The sequence below is a fragment of the Bradysia coprophila genome, assembly GCF_014529535.1.
Source record: "Bradysia coprophila strain Holo2 chromosome IV unlocalized genomic scaffold, BU_Bcop_v1 contig_144, whole genome shotgun sequence".
Taxonomy (NCBI): Eukaryota; Metazoa; Arthropoda; class Insecta; order Diptera; family Sciaridae; genus Bradysia; species Bradysia coprophila.
Window position 1 is genome coordinate 2,842,344 of NW_023503373.1, and position 16,191 is coordinate 2,858,534.

General features: G+C 37.6%; 3 protein-coding genes across 5 annotated transcripts; 2 read left to right on the plus strand and 1 right to left on the minus strand.

Annotated features, from left to right (window-relative positions):
* The first annotated feature begins 333 nt into the window (after positions 1–333).
* Positions 334–3,404, plus strand: LOC119071161 (ATP-binding cassette sub-family F member 3). 3 transcript variants are annotated; one of them, XM_037175918.1, is made up of 10 exons: positions 334–462; positions 575–662; positions 785–893; positions 955–1,502; positions 1,561–1,991; positions 2,052–2,162; positions 2,218–2,333; positions 2,446–2,620; positions 2,680–3,126; positions 3,198–3,404. In XM_037175918.1, the coding sequence occupies exons 2-10, from the start codon at positions 587–589 to the stop codon at positions 3,309–3,311; spliced, it is 2,127 nt and encodes a 708-aa protein (XP_037031813.1). In that variant the 5' UTR covers positions 334–462; positions 575–586; the 3' UTR covers positions 3,312–3,404. The 3 variants fall into 3 exon arrangements, with proteins under 3 accessions (XP_037031813.1, XP_037031811.1, XP_037031812.1); XM_037175916.1 differs by having other exon boundaries at positions 336–462; positions 533–662; XM_037175917.1 differs by having other exon boundaries at positions 336–462; positions 554–662.
* Positions 3,405–3,823: 419 nt separating this feature from the next.
* LOC119071290 (exosome complex component RRP43-like) lies at positions 3,824–4,990 on the minus strand. The gene is made up of 4 exons (XM_037176161.1): positions 4,836–4,990; positions 4,286–4,755; positions 4,107–4,227; positions 3,824–4,049 (listed from the first exon to the last, which is right to left on the minus strand). The coding sequence occupies exons 1-4, from the start codon at positions 4,859–4,861 to the stop codon at positions 3,836–3,838; spliced, it is 831 nt and encodes a 276-aa protein (XP_037032056.1). The 5' UTR covers positions 4,862–4,990; the 3' UTR covers positions 3,824–3,835.
* A 404-nt stretch (positions 4,991–5,394) lies between these two features.
* LOC119071193 lies at positions 5,395–7,795 on the plus strand. The gene is made up of 8 exons (XM_037175974.1): positions 5,395–5,719; positions 5,775–5,812; positions 5,872–6,377; positions 6,438–6,638; positions 6,711–6,775; positions 6,837–6,930; positions 6,991–7,171; positions 7,225–7,795. The coding sequence occupies exons 1-8, from the start codon at positions 5,667–5,669 to the stop codon at positions 7,761–7,763; spliced, it is 1,677 nt and encodes a 558-aa protein (XP_037031869.1). The 5' UTR covers positions 5,395–5,666; the 3' UTR covers positions 7,764–7,795.
* Positions 7,796–16,191: the final 8,396 nt, after the last annotated feature.

Genomic DNA, 16,191 nt, shown 5'->3' on the forward strand with positions numbered 1-16,191 from the left:
AGCGATCAACTGAAATGCTATTATATTGTCAATTTGTTTTTGTTTGGCAAAGTCCAAGTCACAAATTGTGTGTCGTATTCGTATTTTGCAGTATTAACTCGGCGAGGATTAGTTTGTTGAAAATTGGAAAAGTTGGCGTGTAGGCTTACATCAAGTTTGTTGTCAGAAATGTTCGGACTAAAAATGTCAACTTATTTGAGAATTTTTTAATTCTTTTAAAGGATGTGCGGTGACACACGGCCTAATTGTACTGAATAGAATCTTATGCGTTTTTATTGCCTTTTCCCGCATCTTCATGCAGCATGTGCAAGGGAAATCAACTTGACAAAAACTAAAATTTCTATCTTTTGTCCCAAGTTCATCTATCAAATTTTTGAGTGTGTAAAGTGTCATTACCCGTGCTGGATATTATTAATTAGTTGTTTAATTGAAAACATCCCATAAATATCAATAACTATTAACGTGAGCGAACACATTCAATTGAAAACTAGTTTGACTAGATTTCAATTGAACGCAATTATTTGCGTATCAGTTTCGATACAGAATTTTGTAGGTTAACCATCTCTTCGAACAGATCCCCGAAACGATGACGACTGCATGCACCAATTTATTGAAAAAGGAATTTCCTTCAATGGACAGTGAAACTAAACAGTACATTGAAGGTAAGATTATCTAGGGCACGTCGAGAGTTTTTGCAGTCATCATTCCTATCACAATGAACTTACGAAAACTGTCATTTTCACAACAAAAATTTCGACTTTATTAACATTCGATTATTGTCCAGGAATTCTTACTGGTGGTGCAGATGATTTTGAAAGTGGAGATGATTTGTACGACGCTATCGGAGACCTTCTTCACGAAATAGCAGCTGAGAAAGGTGAAGACGATATTCGGTACGGGCAAATGATATATTTTTACAAGCTATTGCACCCTAACACGAAATTGCACTTTCAGCGATCTCTGTGAACAGTTCCTTTGTATCATGAAACCTACCGATAATGTACGTAAAGGAGCAAAAGTACTCGACGCTCCCAAATCACTGGGGCAAATGGCCGCTAATATGGAAGGCCTTCAAGAAGACATTTCCAGTATTTGGGTGGTGTCGCGTGACGATAATCTTAAAGTCAATTCAAAGAAACTGGAAAAGGCACAGCAAAAGTTACAACAGAAACAAGACAAGCGTTCGGATGTTGTCAAACCTGCAGTGATGGCTCCACAATTGCAAACGGCAACGGCTTCACAGGTCGTCAGCAAAAAGGACAATCAATTGGAAGTCAAAGGGAATAATCGATCAATGGACATTCGCATAGAGAATTTCGATGTTTCGTATGGAAACAAAGTGTTGCTACAAAATGCCGATTTGTTGCTGGCGAACGGTCGTCGCTACGGATTGGTCGGTAGAAATGGATTGGGAAAAACTACTCTCCTCCGGATGATCTCTGGCAAACAACTTACAATTCCGAGTCACATAACCATTCTTCATGTAGAGCAGGAAGTTATTGGTTTGTTGCAATGCCATCAGTTGTAGAGAACCAGCGATTGTAATTGAAAATATTTTAGGTGATGACACATCTGCTTTGGCTAGTGTTTTGGAATGTGATTTCGTACGAGAACGATTGTTGAAGGAGGAAAAAGAAATAGCCGCAGAGGTTGCCGCAGGATCCACCGACCCAGCACTGAGTCAAAAATTGACTGAAATCTACCAATCGTTGGAATTAATTGAATCAGACAAAGCACCAGCCCGAGCTTCGATCATTTTGATCGGTCTTGGATTCACAAAGGAAATGCAAGCGAGATCCACAAAAACGTTCTCGGGTGGATGGCGAATGAGATTAGCCCTAGCCCGCGCATTGTTCTCGAAACCTGATTTGCTGCTTCTCGATGAACCGACCAACATGTTGGACATTAAGGCCATCATTTGGCTAGAAAATTATTTACAAAATTGGCCCACAACTCTATTGGTGGTGTCCCACGACCGCAACTTTTTGGATGTTTGTCTAAGTTACTAAATTGTTGACACGTAAAATACCGACCAGATAATTTGCTTTTAGACGGTACCGACAGATATTCTTCACTTGCATTCCCAGCGCATTGAGGTGTACAAAGGCAATTACGAACAGTTTGACAAAACAAGAACGGAGAAACATAAGGCTCAGCGAAGGGTAAGACTCGAATGGAAATTTGTCAATAGAATTCTCAATGTTACGTTCTGTCTAGGAATACGAAGCTCAAATGGCCCACAGACAACACGTACAGGAATTTATCGATCGCTTCCGGTACAACGCGAACAGAGCTGCTTCCGTACAATCGAAGATAAAAATGCTGGAAAAGCTGTAAGTGATCGGCTGACGATACCCTTATATCAGAATACACAAGCAAAACAGTTACAGTTATGCGGTGTGGAGTGGACAATGAAAATTTGAAAATATTTTACTGAATTTGTAGACCTGAACTGAAACCAGTCGAAAAGGAAGTTGAAGTCGTGTTGAAATTCCCTGAAGTTGAACCTCTCAATCCGCCTGTTCTTACACTGAACGAAGTGAGCTTTATGTACAACAAGGATAAAGTCATTTTCAACACGATCAATTTGAATGCCAATTTGGAATCGAGAATATGCATAGTGAGTATAACTGTCGTTCAGCATTCCATTTGCCTCAACTAATCTGTTGCAATTTAAAGGTTGGTGAAAACGGTGCCGGCAAAACAACTTTACTGAAAATAATGCAAGGAATGCTTACACCAACGGGCGGTATGATAAGTCAGCATCGTGGCCTAAAATACGGTTATTTTGCACAACATCACGTCGATCAGTTGAACATGAATACGACATGTGTTGGCCTACTGCAAGAAACATTCCCCGGCAAAACCGTTGAAGAATATCGCCGTCAGCTGGGCAGTTTTGGCATTTCCGGTGATTTAGCACTGCAATTGGTTGCATCACTGTCTGGTGGACAAAAATCGCGTGTGACTTTTGCGAAAATGTGCATGGCTCGGCCGAATTTCCTTATACTGGATGAACCGACAAATCATTTAGATATTGAAACAATAGCTGCGTTAGGAGCGGCGATAAATAAATTCAATGGGGGTTTGATATTGGTGTCTCACGACGAACGACTAATTCGTATGGTACGTACGAATGATATTGATGGAGTGCAATGGACATATCGACTGTGAAAATGTTTGATCTTTCGTTTCAGGTGTGTAAAGAATTGTGGGTGTGCGGAAATGGCACAGTGACCAGCTTAGAAGGTGGCATCGAGGAATACAAAAGGCTAGTATTAAAGGAATTAGCTGATGCGGCTGCCAAATAATGATAGGTAGGGAACGCTGAATATGTCTTTTTGTGGATAAATGAACTAATCGTCAAATAAAAACAAAATATTTATTTTTATTTACCTCGAAAATGGGACTTTTTAACGAAACCGAACAGTTTTAGTACATTCGAAGAACTGTGTCGATGAGTTCTTAAATCTTTAACATATTCTCCCTACCAATTCAACACCTCAACACGCAACTTTGCAGAGAGAAAAATCGTTTTCTTTTATTACGAACAAAGGCCCAGACTTTATTTTCGTGGAGCAAGCATGTCGCACTGAACAATGGACTCAATGATTCCAAACTGAATTCGATTATTCCAGGATAGTAGTGTAGCCAAGTATACCAACGGAAAATTCTTCAAATTCGTAGAGTTCTCTAACATTTTTTATATCATTTTATCCTCTTCGCTCCTATCAACAAATCTAAAAGTCGGTGCCTCTGCTGGATAAGTAGAGGCAAACTGACAAAAATGAAGGCTGGATCTAACTCTTAAAAATGAACAAAATTCGGAAACATTTCATTTATTTTTCTCCACAACCGAATTGAACAGCGACTGAATGGACTGTTCACGTTTCAATGCTTGCACTAAACATCTTTCTAATTGTGCGGGTGTCAACGGACTGCCACCGGGCTTATGAATCAAACATATTTCTCCATCACAAACAGCTATTGTCACGTTACCAGTAGACAGTTCCTCTTCCTCGGCATTCGGATCTGTGATGATGATGTTGCTGAAAGAGTTTCTTGAAATTATTTTCGTTCAATCTAAATTCTAATCCGAATCTTACTCGTCAAAAATCATAAACGACGATGCAACTGGCAATGTTCTAACGGAAATGTAATTTTTCACATCCTCATTCACTTTGTACAAATTCGTGTCGTAGTCGTACTCGACCATTGGCAGTTTTACTGTATGGGATCAGAAGTAAGGAACACAAGACTAACTAACTGATTTAAATCAACTCACATGTCTTCAAAGCTGCAACCAATGCAATGATAGCGGCGTCTAGAACACATCCATCATGATCGAAGCAAACCAAATCGCAGTATAAGCTCCACACCAGTTTTTCTTTAGCCACACATAGGTCGGACAGTTTCAAACATCGCGAATTTTCAATCAAATCGGCTAAGGCCTTCGCACACACTTGGGCTTCCTCGGTTGGTGCACCTGGACGAAACTTTGGCGAACATAGTGGAGACAATTCAATATTGGGTACAACGAAACCGTTTTCCGGTTCCGCTGCTTTCGGTTTGGCCAGTTCAGCTTTGATGCCACAAACAACGGTTGTATTTCCGATTTTCACTATTGCTGAACCATCAGCCGTTCCGATCGATGAAACGTTTAAAATTGCCGGTCGAAATTGATCGTGTCCTCTACCGTCGGGTCGAATGTCGTTGCTGACATAGTCGCGATAGTACTTTACGGGATGTATGATCCTGCAATATAGGTTATGTATTTAGCGTTTGATCACTTTATATGAAGCAAGCATAATGTTCTGTATGTCACGATCCCGTACTTGTATTGTAAATTGGTGGTACTCATTTCCGATGGGAATTACTGTTTACTATCGAACTAATTGGGTAATTTCATTCAACAAAGAGTAATGCTGCTCTTCGTGACTTTTGTAAACAAAATTTTGACATAAGAACGTGCTGACATTTCAGTCAGCGGAATGTATTGACCAATGCAATATAGTGAAGACTCGCAAGAACAGAAAGAATGGACTGAATCATTCAGTTTGCATTACAAGTCTTAGATGAACGTACGAAGGCTGGCTCAGAAACTCAATTTTTAAGCTGCAATCGCAGTTAACCGTTTAGACAATACGGATGCGCAGAGAGAAAATTCTCTCTGTGCGCATGCGCAATATCTAAACGAAGACCCAAAACGGTGAACTGCGCTGGCACCTTTAACCCTGATACCCTTACATTTAATGAACATTTAATGATGTAGGTCGAGGTCGTATAGTCAATTATTTGACATGATGGTAAGTAATGAGACACTTACTATTACTCTGTGTCTCATGTGAGCCTTATTTACTATTGAATTTACTTGCTGGGTTTTAATTCATAAAATGAAATCGTGTCTGTTCGTTTACAGTCGACTAATTTCGACAACCATCGTAAATTGGAAAACTGTCCTCCATCGTTCATGCCAAAATACTTTGAACCTTTCAAGAAATTTGTGCTAAAAAAGAAATAAACAAAAACAATAGTTCGGTACGTGTAAGCGGACTTATGATTTCGCTATGTTCTGAATGATGAATTAGTGTACGTTCGTCAATATTGCATTGCCTGAGAGCTTCCCTTTGTAAAATTAACTTTGTGTTTAAGAGTGAACTCACGTAATGTATTCAGAAGGTTATAAATACTGGCTAGCGTATAAGAAGAACAATACAAGGTAACGGTTAGTTGTTAAGAATATCGTACGGGCTATGAAAATCAATTTCTTTTAGCTACTTTCGCTGTTCTCGCTACAAGACCCATTGCCCAGGTAAATCTGAAAAATTTAACAGCGACTTGCACTGTACTGACAAACTTTTTCCATCAAAGGTCGTTGTGTGCTAGAAGATGGAGTCGTGAGAAATACAACAAAACATACACACGGCGCGGAGCCTGATAGGGTGATGGTGGAAAAGTTTCGTAAAGTCTTGACTCATCGAGCATCGACCGAGTCAACCGACCTGTACACAATTTACTGGGACGAAGCTTCACAGCATGCCGAAGCTTCACTGCTTTACACATACTCTGCAGCCGAGTCAGCAATGCGAAAAGCTCGGCGAAAGCAATTGCCGCCCGTTCCAGAAACAATTCAAGATGTTGGCGAAGTTTTGGCTAATTCAAATCTGTTCCGCGTACACAGTGGTCAAAACAAAGACAAATTCTACCAGACCATGCTCGATTTGAATGGATCGACGTGCTTGATATTTGCTCATATGAAAACGATGGAACAGCTGGGAAAGGTCGAAGAAATGTATCTGGACGCTTCCATAAACATGTTGCCGAATTTCTCCTCGGAATATCATTTGCTAACGGTTCACTCGGTGCAATCACTTGATGTAAGTGAATGAGATGAGAAATGCAGTTATAGATTCTCTAATTCGACCAATCTTTCGTAGAGCATTCCACTGATTTACGTTATCATGACATCAAAGTCTCAAGCGGATTTTGCAGCCGTTTTTGCTTATATTCGAGAATTTTATGGGACGTATGTCTCACCAAATGTGATCATGGCAAATTTTGATCAAAATATGCAACAAGCGCTTCAATATACGTTTCCTGAAGCAACAATAAAAGGATTTTGGTTTCATTATACAGATGTGAGGAGGAGATGACCTTTGTGCTGTTTTGTTGCTTTTATTAATGAAAATTTGTTTTTTTTTCTTTTAAAGGCCGTTTTGAAGGAAATGAAAGACCTGGGAATGCAAAGTGAAACAGCCCGCGGACATTCCAGCAGGTTTGTCTCGATGTTTTTACTTGCTTCGCACTGGTCAAACTTATTATTCTTTCTGTTTAAGTTGTTTGCGAATGTTACTCGTACTGCCGTTGTTGCCTGCAGATTATATCAGGAGTGGATTGGAAGCAGTTAAGAAATGGGCGCAAGAGAAAAAAGTAATCTGAGAGCCGCACGTTTCAACAATTGCAAATTGAACCAAAAATTAATTTCCACAGATTCTGTCCACTCAAATGAATGCCCTGTGTACGTACATTGAAAAGTCATGGATACGGGCAGTTGGGGCAGAGAAAATGTCAATTTTCGGTCTAGCGAATAGCATTCACAACCATATTCAGACATTCAACAACGATTTAAAGAGTGCTATGGGAACTGCCAACACAATATGGAATATGCTGGGTAAGGAATGATGCCTGCGTCCGAGCTCTGTTCCTCATGACTTGATTTTACAGAAAACTTAACTTGCATCGCAACGCGAACGTTTGTTAAAGTAAACAAGCGGCAAAAGAATTCCGAACCGCCAAAACAGCAAAAACGAAATCAACAATCGCGTGGATACATTATCAACGATGTAACGCAACTGTGGATTAGAACGCCAGTGCATTTACGGTCGCCGCTCTATTTCCTGCAACTAACCAGTCATTGTATCAATGATGCAATCTATTATGCCAATCTTGAAGATATACGAAACAAACGGAAGACCATGGACGACGGTGTGGTAGCAACAAAAACAAATTGCAGGCAATCATCGAAAAGGGACGCTCCGACATCTATAACCAGAAGTCCAGTGACCGTTTCGACGAGTTTAATTAATGTGATATCGAATTCAACAACTGTTGATGCCACCAAAAATCGATTCCCTTCCAATCCGCCACCGTTAGTGTTTTTTCCGAAAACGAAACCTATTGAACGGAAAACTGAATACAGATTGGAACCGCCGCCGTTGGTTCCAATTAGTGGACGGCAGGGCCTATTTTTTAGAATATTTTAAAGAATTTCTAGAATTTTAAGAATATTGTAGAAAATTTTAGAATTTTTAGCAAATTGTAGAAAATTTTAGAAATTTCTAGAATTTTTAGAAAAATGTAGAAATTTCTAGAATTTTTAGAAAATTTTAGAAAATTCTAGAAAGTTTTAGAAATATCTAGAAATTTCTAGAATATTGAAGAAAATTTCGAGAAAACGTCTGAAAATAAATGGATAATAGCGTGGATTATATTTTGCTCGTTATATTTATTGTAATTTGGACGACTTTTTCTTATGTACTTAAATGAAATATTCTTAAAAATCACTTTCATATTCTCGAACAGAATAGAAAGGGTGCTACGCAATGGTAACGACGGTCATAGTCTTGAATTTAACTTTCATGTCGTTTCCAGCCATTGAAATGCCTAAAAACTGAAATAAATAAAATTGGAGAAGGCAAAAACTTCCAACCTAACAGAGATTGCATGCTACCTATCAAGGCTAACGTGGTGCCATGAATAATCCCCCAGTCCAAGAGCATCCACTGCGTGTCCGTTAACTTCCAATCTAATATTTCCCATTTCAATATCATCCCGTCCAACATCATCCAGTTCAATTTCATCCAGTCCAACAATATCCACTGTCCATTTTCATCGAGTCCAATAACATCCACGCATTTTGTATAAGGAAAATATCCCTGAGATGGCTGGATATTATTGGACTGGATGAAATTGACGTGGATATAATTGGACTGGATGAAAATGGACAGTGGATATTATTGGACTGGACGATACTGAACTGGACGCTATTAGATGGGAAGTTAATGGACGCTGTGGATGTTATTGGACTGGGGGATAGTGCGCGTTATGTTACAATCTATTCAAAGATCACCCGATACTTTCTTTAATTAACTTTATTATTCGATCCAAGTGATGATGTTCCGATGTAAAACAGATGCGAAATAGTTATTTATACAACCGAGGGATAAATCCTTTTCTAGGAACTAGATGTGTAGATTATCCGCAGGCGAGTGTGACAATACACATCGTGTGCCTAAAAAAAGCATTAATCCCTCGGTTGTATAAAACGTTTTTCGCAAAAGAGGCAACGGATGGTCCTACTTTTCGTCACTTGTTGCGAAAAAAGAAAATTATTAAAAATACAGTGAGAATCAGAGAAATTTCAGCAGAAATTTGCTTCAGCTGTTTTTTAGCTGATACAATCGAAACTGTTAATACTTGTTAGTGGTAAAACCATATCAAGACCGCTTCTGACTATTTAATTAAATTTTGAACGTTAAAACAAAAAAATTGTTATTTATATAACAAGATAAAACTTTTATCCCGAGCTATGTAATGGATTTTACATGCTTTTGAAACCTAAAGCAAATTTCTTGTTTTACCTAGTTGTGTAATAAGCCACTTTTGACCCTACGGAAAACAAAAGCATGTCAAACAAATTTTCAAAAAGAACTGGTACCTATCACGGAATTTTTTTTTATTTGAGTATGATATTAACTGTGCACAACTATTTTACAAGACAGCTGAATATTATGTTCCGCATAAATGTACATTTTACATACTGACCTCACTAAGTGCATCTAAGATGTACATTGTACTGCTACGCTAACAATTGTACATACTTGTCCCGAATTTGTACAGTATAGCGGTATATTTTTCGTGGTAGTTGAACAGTACTATTGTACTTTTGAACAGTATTATTGTCTGTTGTGCTATACTATGTAGAAGATAGAAGAGAATGATGCTGAATATTAATGAATATTAATGCATTTTAGTTGTAAGTACACATTCGTACTTGTCCCGCCTCAAAAAAAGTTCAGCTGTGCTGAATATAATATTTTTGGGAGTAATTTAAGACTAATTAGAAGTCCATGAAAATTCAAGAAAACTCTAGAATTTTTAGAAATTTTCAGAAAATTTTAGAATTTTTAGAAAATTTCAGAAAATTTTAGAATTTTTAGAAATTTTCAGAACATTTTAGAATTTCTAGAAAATTTTAGAAAATTTTAGAATTTTTAGAAAATTTTAGAAATTGTTTTATAAAAAATAGGCCCTGGTCTCCACCAGCAGACATGCCGTTAGTTTTCTAATATATTTTTGTGTTTCAAACTCATCTTTTTACTGTTTAATTGTATTATTTATGAACATACCTCGTACATTAAACTGACAATCACCAAAATGTATGATAGACGATAGAGCTATCAATTTCATTTTTGTTTTTCTTCGTGTGATAATTCTGGATTATAACGATTTATGCATTTAACTGAAGTTGCTTTATAGGAAGTGATAGTACATTTCGTACCTAGGACTAAAATCTTTTTTACGCTAAATAAGACTTTTAGTCCGTGGTACGAATAGTATTTTTCATATTGGACTTCGTCGCACTTTTCTGGTCCTGGGTATGAAAACCTTTTTTACGTGTTACGGCATGTTTCATTTTCATTTACATTGCCTAATCATGTAAAGCATTGTACTTACGAGGTTCCAACGGAACCTCGGAAGTAATATACTATTACATCTGTTTCATTAATGCAATATTTATGTCACGCGAATTGAAGTTAAGCAAACTTTTTATGAAGGCGTTAATTTCTTGTTCAAATATTGTCTTTTTCGGAATTAAACATTGTCCGATCCCCACTCTGTCGACATTTTTCATTGAGACAACGCACTTCAAGCGAAAGTGCATCGAGTGACAGTTGCCAAATAGACGACTATTTGGGTCAAAAACATTTCACAATGCCAAAATTCGTTTGATACACTTTCCAGTTTCAGTCCTCTATTAAGAGTACCACTTATGCTCGAAGCGCTTGAGACTTTGTTGGTAACTCTAAAATTTGCAATATTTTTTCGAGACATTTTCGTCTCTGAAATATCACGAGAACAACATACAACAATTCTAACAGGCAATGTACTCAATTATTCGCTTATTATGCCAAAATTTCTTTTCCTTCTTTCGGCCGATAGACACTCTTAGAACCTGCGTGTTATACGAAAATTAGTCTTCCCAAACAAATTCTCTTGTTTTCCCTACTAATTTAATTAACACCATTTTCTAGGGAAATCGAAAGCATGTTATAGTTATTTAGACATGCTCAATGGTTTTATGTTTTAAATATTTCACTGACTTTACCCTTACTTGTTCAGATTTGTAAGTATAGCCGAATGGAAAATATTGCACGAAATAAAAGTTTAAAAATATATCTCAAAATGCAACCGAAATGCAATTAACAATTACTCGAGGCTTGGTTGATTATTTATTTTTTTTTTAAATAAAATTTTAGATTTAATCTACGTCTGATTTTGATTGGTAGTAAACGACACATTATTGCTCAATAGTTGTCGACTGTCACTACCCTGCTCTGCTTGGTTCTGATTCGTATTGATTTGCACATTATTACTAAGAACTTGGGTTCCTTTCGGAAAGGGTCCAGGTCTTGGTACTATACCACCAGCAGGTTGCGTCTCGCCCTCCGGATACGGCATGCCGTTAGCTGTCTATTATATTTTCATATTTCAAACTCATCTTTTGTTTAATTGTATTATCAATTAACATACCTCGGACAATAAACTGACAATCACCACAATGTATACAGCTATCAATTTCATTTTTGTTTTTCTTCGTGTGTTAACTGTTGATTATAATGATTTGTGAGTTTAACTGAAGTTGCATTTTATACTCATTCTTTCATGGAGTAAACCTTGTTTGCAACTGTTTCATTAACGCAATATTTATGTAACCTTCACGCTAAGCAAACTTTTATGAAGGCGTTAATTCCTTGTTCAAATATTGTCTTTTCGGAATGAAACATTCTCCGATTCCCACTCTGTTAACATTTTTCATTGAGACTTTCGCTGGTTTTTCTTCTTCCATTAAAATATTATTATGTAGCGTCACACACATTCAAATATTTGTGCGCTACCAACAATCAAACATCAATCAGACAACATCACCAACAGGTGGCATCAACACACAAGTCAATGTCAAAGTCGAACTTGGAGGAGAACAGAAAGAAGGGGAAATGCAGCGGCCATATTGAAATCAAGCGTATATAATCAGGACAACGTTGCATGGAAACTCATTCAATGTTCAGCCTTTGCGTGCTCGCCTTAATATTAGACAGTACCTAAGTATATGAATAAAAGAATATTGTATTTTTGGAGGAAAGTTGTTTATGTATGACGTCGATGCTATTCTTTGAAAAGGAACACGCCTTATTTTAGACTGTTCTAATCAAATTGATTAGCACCTGGCCAACTAAAAAGTACCCCATAGCAGCAAACCTCTACATTGGCGCCCAACTAGTGGAAAAACCACGTCGATTTGGCTGATACCCGGCCGAAATTTTTTCAACGCATCGAAGTTTGGGTAAACCGTCTACCGTACCAGACATAAGAAACTTGGATTTACGTGACGTCATCCGGCTCACGTGATCGCATTTTGGAAAACCGCATTGGAGTTTGGGTAAACCGTCCATCGTACCAGACACAGTATCCATTTGGTCGCCCTCTACATTGGCGCCCAACTAGTGGAAAAACCACGTCGATTTGGCTGATACCCGGCCGAAATTTTTTCAACGCATCGAAGTTTGGGTAAACCGTCTACCGTACCAGACATAAGAAACTTGGATTTACGTGACGTCATCCGGCTCACGTGATCGCATTTTGGAAAACCGCATTGGAGTTTGGGTAAACCGTCCATCGTACCAGACACAGTATCCATTTGGTCGCCCTCTACATTGGCGCCCAACTAGTGGAAAAACCACGTCGATTTGGCCGATACCCGGCCGAAATTTTTTCAACTCATCGAAGTTTGGGTAAACCGTCTACCGTACCAGACATAAGAAACTTGGATTTACGTAACGTCATCCGGCTCACGTGATCGCATTTTGGAAAACCGCTTTGGCGTTTGGGTAAATCGTCCATCGTCCCAGACACAGTATCCATTTGGTCGCCCCTATACATTGGCGCCCAACTCGATTAGACAGAACCACGGCCATTGCATTGTGGGACTGAGCCAACTGTCTTACCAAAAACGATACCAGCCACAATTTTGGAAAACCGTTTGGGTAAACCGTCTATCGTTCCAGACACGACATATTTGGATTTATGTGACGTCATCCGACTCACGTTATTGAATTTTGGAAAATCGCATCGAAGTTTGGGTAAACCGTCCACCGTACCAGACACAGGATTCATTTCGTCACCCTATACGTTAGTGCCCAACTAGTGGAGAAAATACCAAGACGATTTGGCCAACTATCACACCGTAAAGATACCCGGCCGAATTTTCAAATTGCTTGGAGTGTAGGTAAACCGTCCACCGTACCAGACACGCCCCTTACATTGGCACATAGCTATATGACTATATGATTAGCCTGATATGAACCGACATTCAATCGGGGAAAAGAAAGAAAAAGAACTACGACGAGTCGCGCTACCTATAAAAGTTTTCAGCTACATAAATTCCGCTTTCAAACTTGGGGGGGTATGTAGCACGACAACATTTAAATAATCCGCGACACAAGAATAGTTCACAGCACAACACAGAGATGGAGCAACTTACACATGACATTTGGCAGAAACATCTGGAACTTAATGACAACGACGAAGATCGGCCATATTGGAATTCTGCCTATATAAGAAGCGTTGCTGCCTATTCACTCTCATTCTGTTCTGTACCAGAGTGCACTCGCCTTACACTTAGACAGTGCCATGATCACGAATAAAGAATCAAATTGTAAAATGGAGGATTGTTTCATTTAGAAAGTCAGTTCTACTCTTTGACAGTGAATACGCCTTACATTTAGACTGTTCCGTCAAATTGCACGAACTGGCCAACGATTAAGTACCCGCTCATCGTTGCCCCTCTACAATTATAAAATTCAAAAATATTTCAATATTATTCCGAGAGATTTACACTCGCTTGGTGCTTTTCTATTTTAAGGCTAATGTCGACGGAAAATTAATGTCTGAAATATCACGAGAACAGCTCACAAAAACACTGGCAGAAGTGTGCTGAACTATTCACTTAATCTGCAGAGATTTTTTTTATAAATGTTTTTTTTACCGATCGAAATTCATTGATTCTGCGCCGCAAGGTTAACCATTTCACTATTTTTTCAATTTTCGAAAATGTTTTTTCAGAGTTAGCTTGACAAATTACTGATTTTTGAAAAACTCAATATTGCTCGGACTCTTGAAACAGTAAATCAATAAAATTGTCTAATAGTTATTTGTGTATCTGTTTTGGACGATTGTTTTTAGGCAATTTCGCGAAAGTGCCTAAAAACAATCGTCCAAAACAGATACTCAAAAAAATTTTCATGTAAGGGGTCGAAAACCCGAGAAAAATCTCGAAACTCCCTCATTTTCGGCCCCGACACATGAAAAAATAATTTTGACGACTTTTCACTAACCAAGAAACCTGCTTTTCAAAACAGGTATCCTACATAAGGACTCAAGGAAGGCACACAAAATGTGCGAACTGCTAGTCAGTACAGATTCGGAAATTTCATTTTGCATTCATACCACCAACAACACAGATGTATTGACCTTCACATTAAACAACAATGTCCTTAGGTATGATTCGATCTCTTCGCCTAATGAAGAATTGTCTGCGTTATAAATAAGTTAATTGAGTCATTGCATAGAGTTGGTATTGAAATAAAGATTGAGTCAATTACATCTGAGTTTTTTTGTAGAGCACACCCACCCATTGAATGACTTAATTATCTAAAATTCAGTTAGTTCATGACGAAACTATCTAATTTCGACGAGTTAAGCTTTATTTTAACTTGTTTCGTGTCAAAACCGAAGTTTTCGGTTCGGTCAAAACCGAACCGAAAATTTCGGATCGGTCATAACCGAACCGAAATATTCGGTTCGGTCAAAACCGATCTGAAATTTTCGGTTTTTTGGATAACCGACTCATGTCTGTGTTAAACCACTTCGCCCATATTCGAGAAATACCTTTCCTTGTGAGTATTTTCTGCCTCACTGCTTCAAGAGCTATGTGACGCTGATTCTGCTTCTCCAGTTGGATCGTCGGTGTATTGGATATGTGATCGTATTTAACAAAGGATGGATAAACACAGCGAGAGTTCGGAACAAGTATTTGTGACTGTTCTAGAATTGCGTCTTTGATATGCACATAATTGATTTTGTTCTGGCTTTGTTCATCGTAACAAATGACAGCAGTTTTACATTGAACTATAGTAGTCTACAGAAAGCACAATTAATGAGGTTTATGAGGCCAATGGTTCATGATGATTTGGTTAAATTTATAGCTAAAAAATAGTAAAACTTTCCATTACCAATAAATGAGCGGGTATTATGGTAAACCATTTTATAAACGTTCTATCTTTGACTTTATTTAGTTTTTATGTTATCTAGATTTAAGCGTATTGAAATGGTTAACCATGTGTAATCTGCGGATTCTACGAAAACATATGGCTGTTCATCTGTTGTCGACAACGACAACAAAAATAATGCCAAACTCTGGCTAGGATGGTCTCTTATATAGTAAAGTGCATGTTAAAAAATTGAAGTACAAGATTTAAAATCAACCGATTATAATACTGGTCATATGCTTGCTGTTTGTAACAACGACGAAATGAGCGAAGAGACCATATTTGTAAAAAATTGACGAATAAGCCAAGAATTTTAAAATTGTAAAAGACTCTGCACCAATCTGTCTTCAAAATGTTCATCAAATGATGTAAAAGATGCGATGTTCATGGTGATATAAAATGCCCTTAGCAACAGGTTAAAAATGAAACAACACCAGCAACATTAACGAATTGATTTTATTTTTCTTATAAAAACTTTTATCTCCGTCCACCAGGGCCTATTTTTTATAAAACAATTTCTAAAATTTTCTAAAAATTCTAAAATTTTCTAAAATTTTCTAGAAATTCTAAAATGTTCTGAAAATTTCTAAAAATTCTAAAATTTTCTGAAATTTTCTAAAAATTCTAAAATTTTCTGAAAATTTCTAAAAATTCTAGAGTTTTCTTGAATTTTCATGGACTTCTAATTAGTCTTAAATTACTCCCAAAAATATTATATTCAGCACAGCTGAACTTTTTTTGAGGCGGGACAAGTACGAATGTGTACTTACAACTAAAATGCATTAATATTCATTAATATTCAGCATCATTCTCTTCTATCTTCTACATAGTATAGCACAACAGACAATAATACTGTTCAAAAGTACAATAGTACTGTTCAACTACCACGAAAAATATACCGCTATACTGTACAAATTCGGGACAAGTATGTACAATTGTTAGCGTAGCAGTACAATGTACATCTTAGATGCACTTAGTGAGGTCAGTATGTAAAATGTACATTTATGCGGAACATAATATTCAGCTGTCTTGTAAAATAGTTGTGCACAGTTAATATCATACTCAAATAAAAAAAAATTCCGTG

Bases quoted from the DNA above. Each gene is read 5' to 3' on its own strand.
- LOC119071161 (XM_037175918.1), top strand. From the start codon at position 587: ATGACGACTGCATGCACCAATTTATTGAAAAAGGAATTTCCTTCAATG. The intron at 2,163-2,217 runs GTAAGACTCGAA...CGTTCTGTCTAG, and splicing joins AACATAAGGCTCAGCGAAGG to GAATACGAAGCTCAAATGGC. The intron at 2,621-2,679 runs GTGAGTATAACT...TGCAATTTAAAG, and splicing joins TGGAATCGAGAATATGCATA to GTTGGTGAAAACGGTGCCGG.
- LOC119071290 (XM_037176161.1), bottom strand. From the start codon at position 4,861: ATGAGTACCACCAATTTACAATACAA. The intron at 4,228-4,285 runs GTGAGTTGATTT...GATCCCATACAG, and splicing joins GGTTGCAGCTTTGAAGACAT to TAAAACTGCCAATGGTCGAG. The intron at 4,050-4,106 runs GTAAGATTCGGA...AAACTCTTTCAG, and splicing joins TCGTTTATGATTTTTGACGA to CAACATCATCATCACAGATC.
- LOC119071193 (XM_037175974.1), top strand. From the start codon at position 5,667: ATGTATTCAGAAGGTTATAAATACTGGCTAGCGTATAAGAAGAACAAT. The intron at 5,720-5,774 runs GTAACGGTTAGT...AATTTCTTTTAG, and splicing joins TATAAGAAGAACAATACAAG to CTACTTTCGCTGTTCTCGCT. The intron at 6,639-6,710 runs GTGAGGAGGAGA...TTTCTTTTAAAG, and splicing joins TTTGGTTTCATTATACAGAT to GCCGTTTTGAAGGAAATGAA.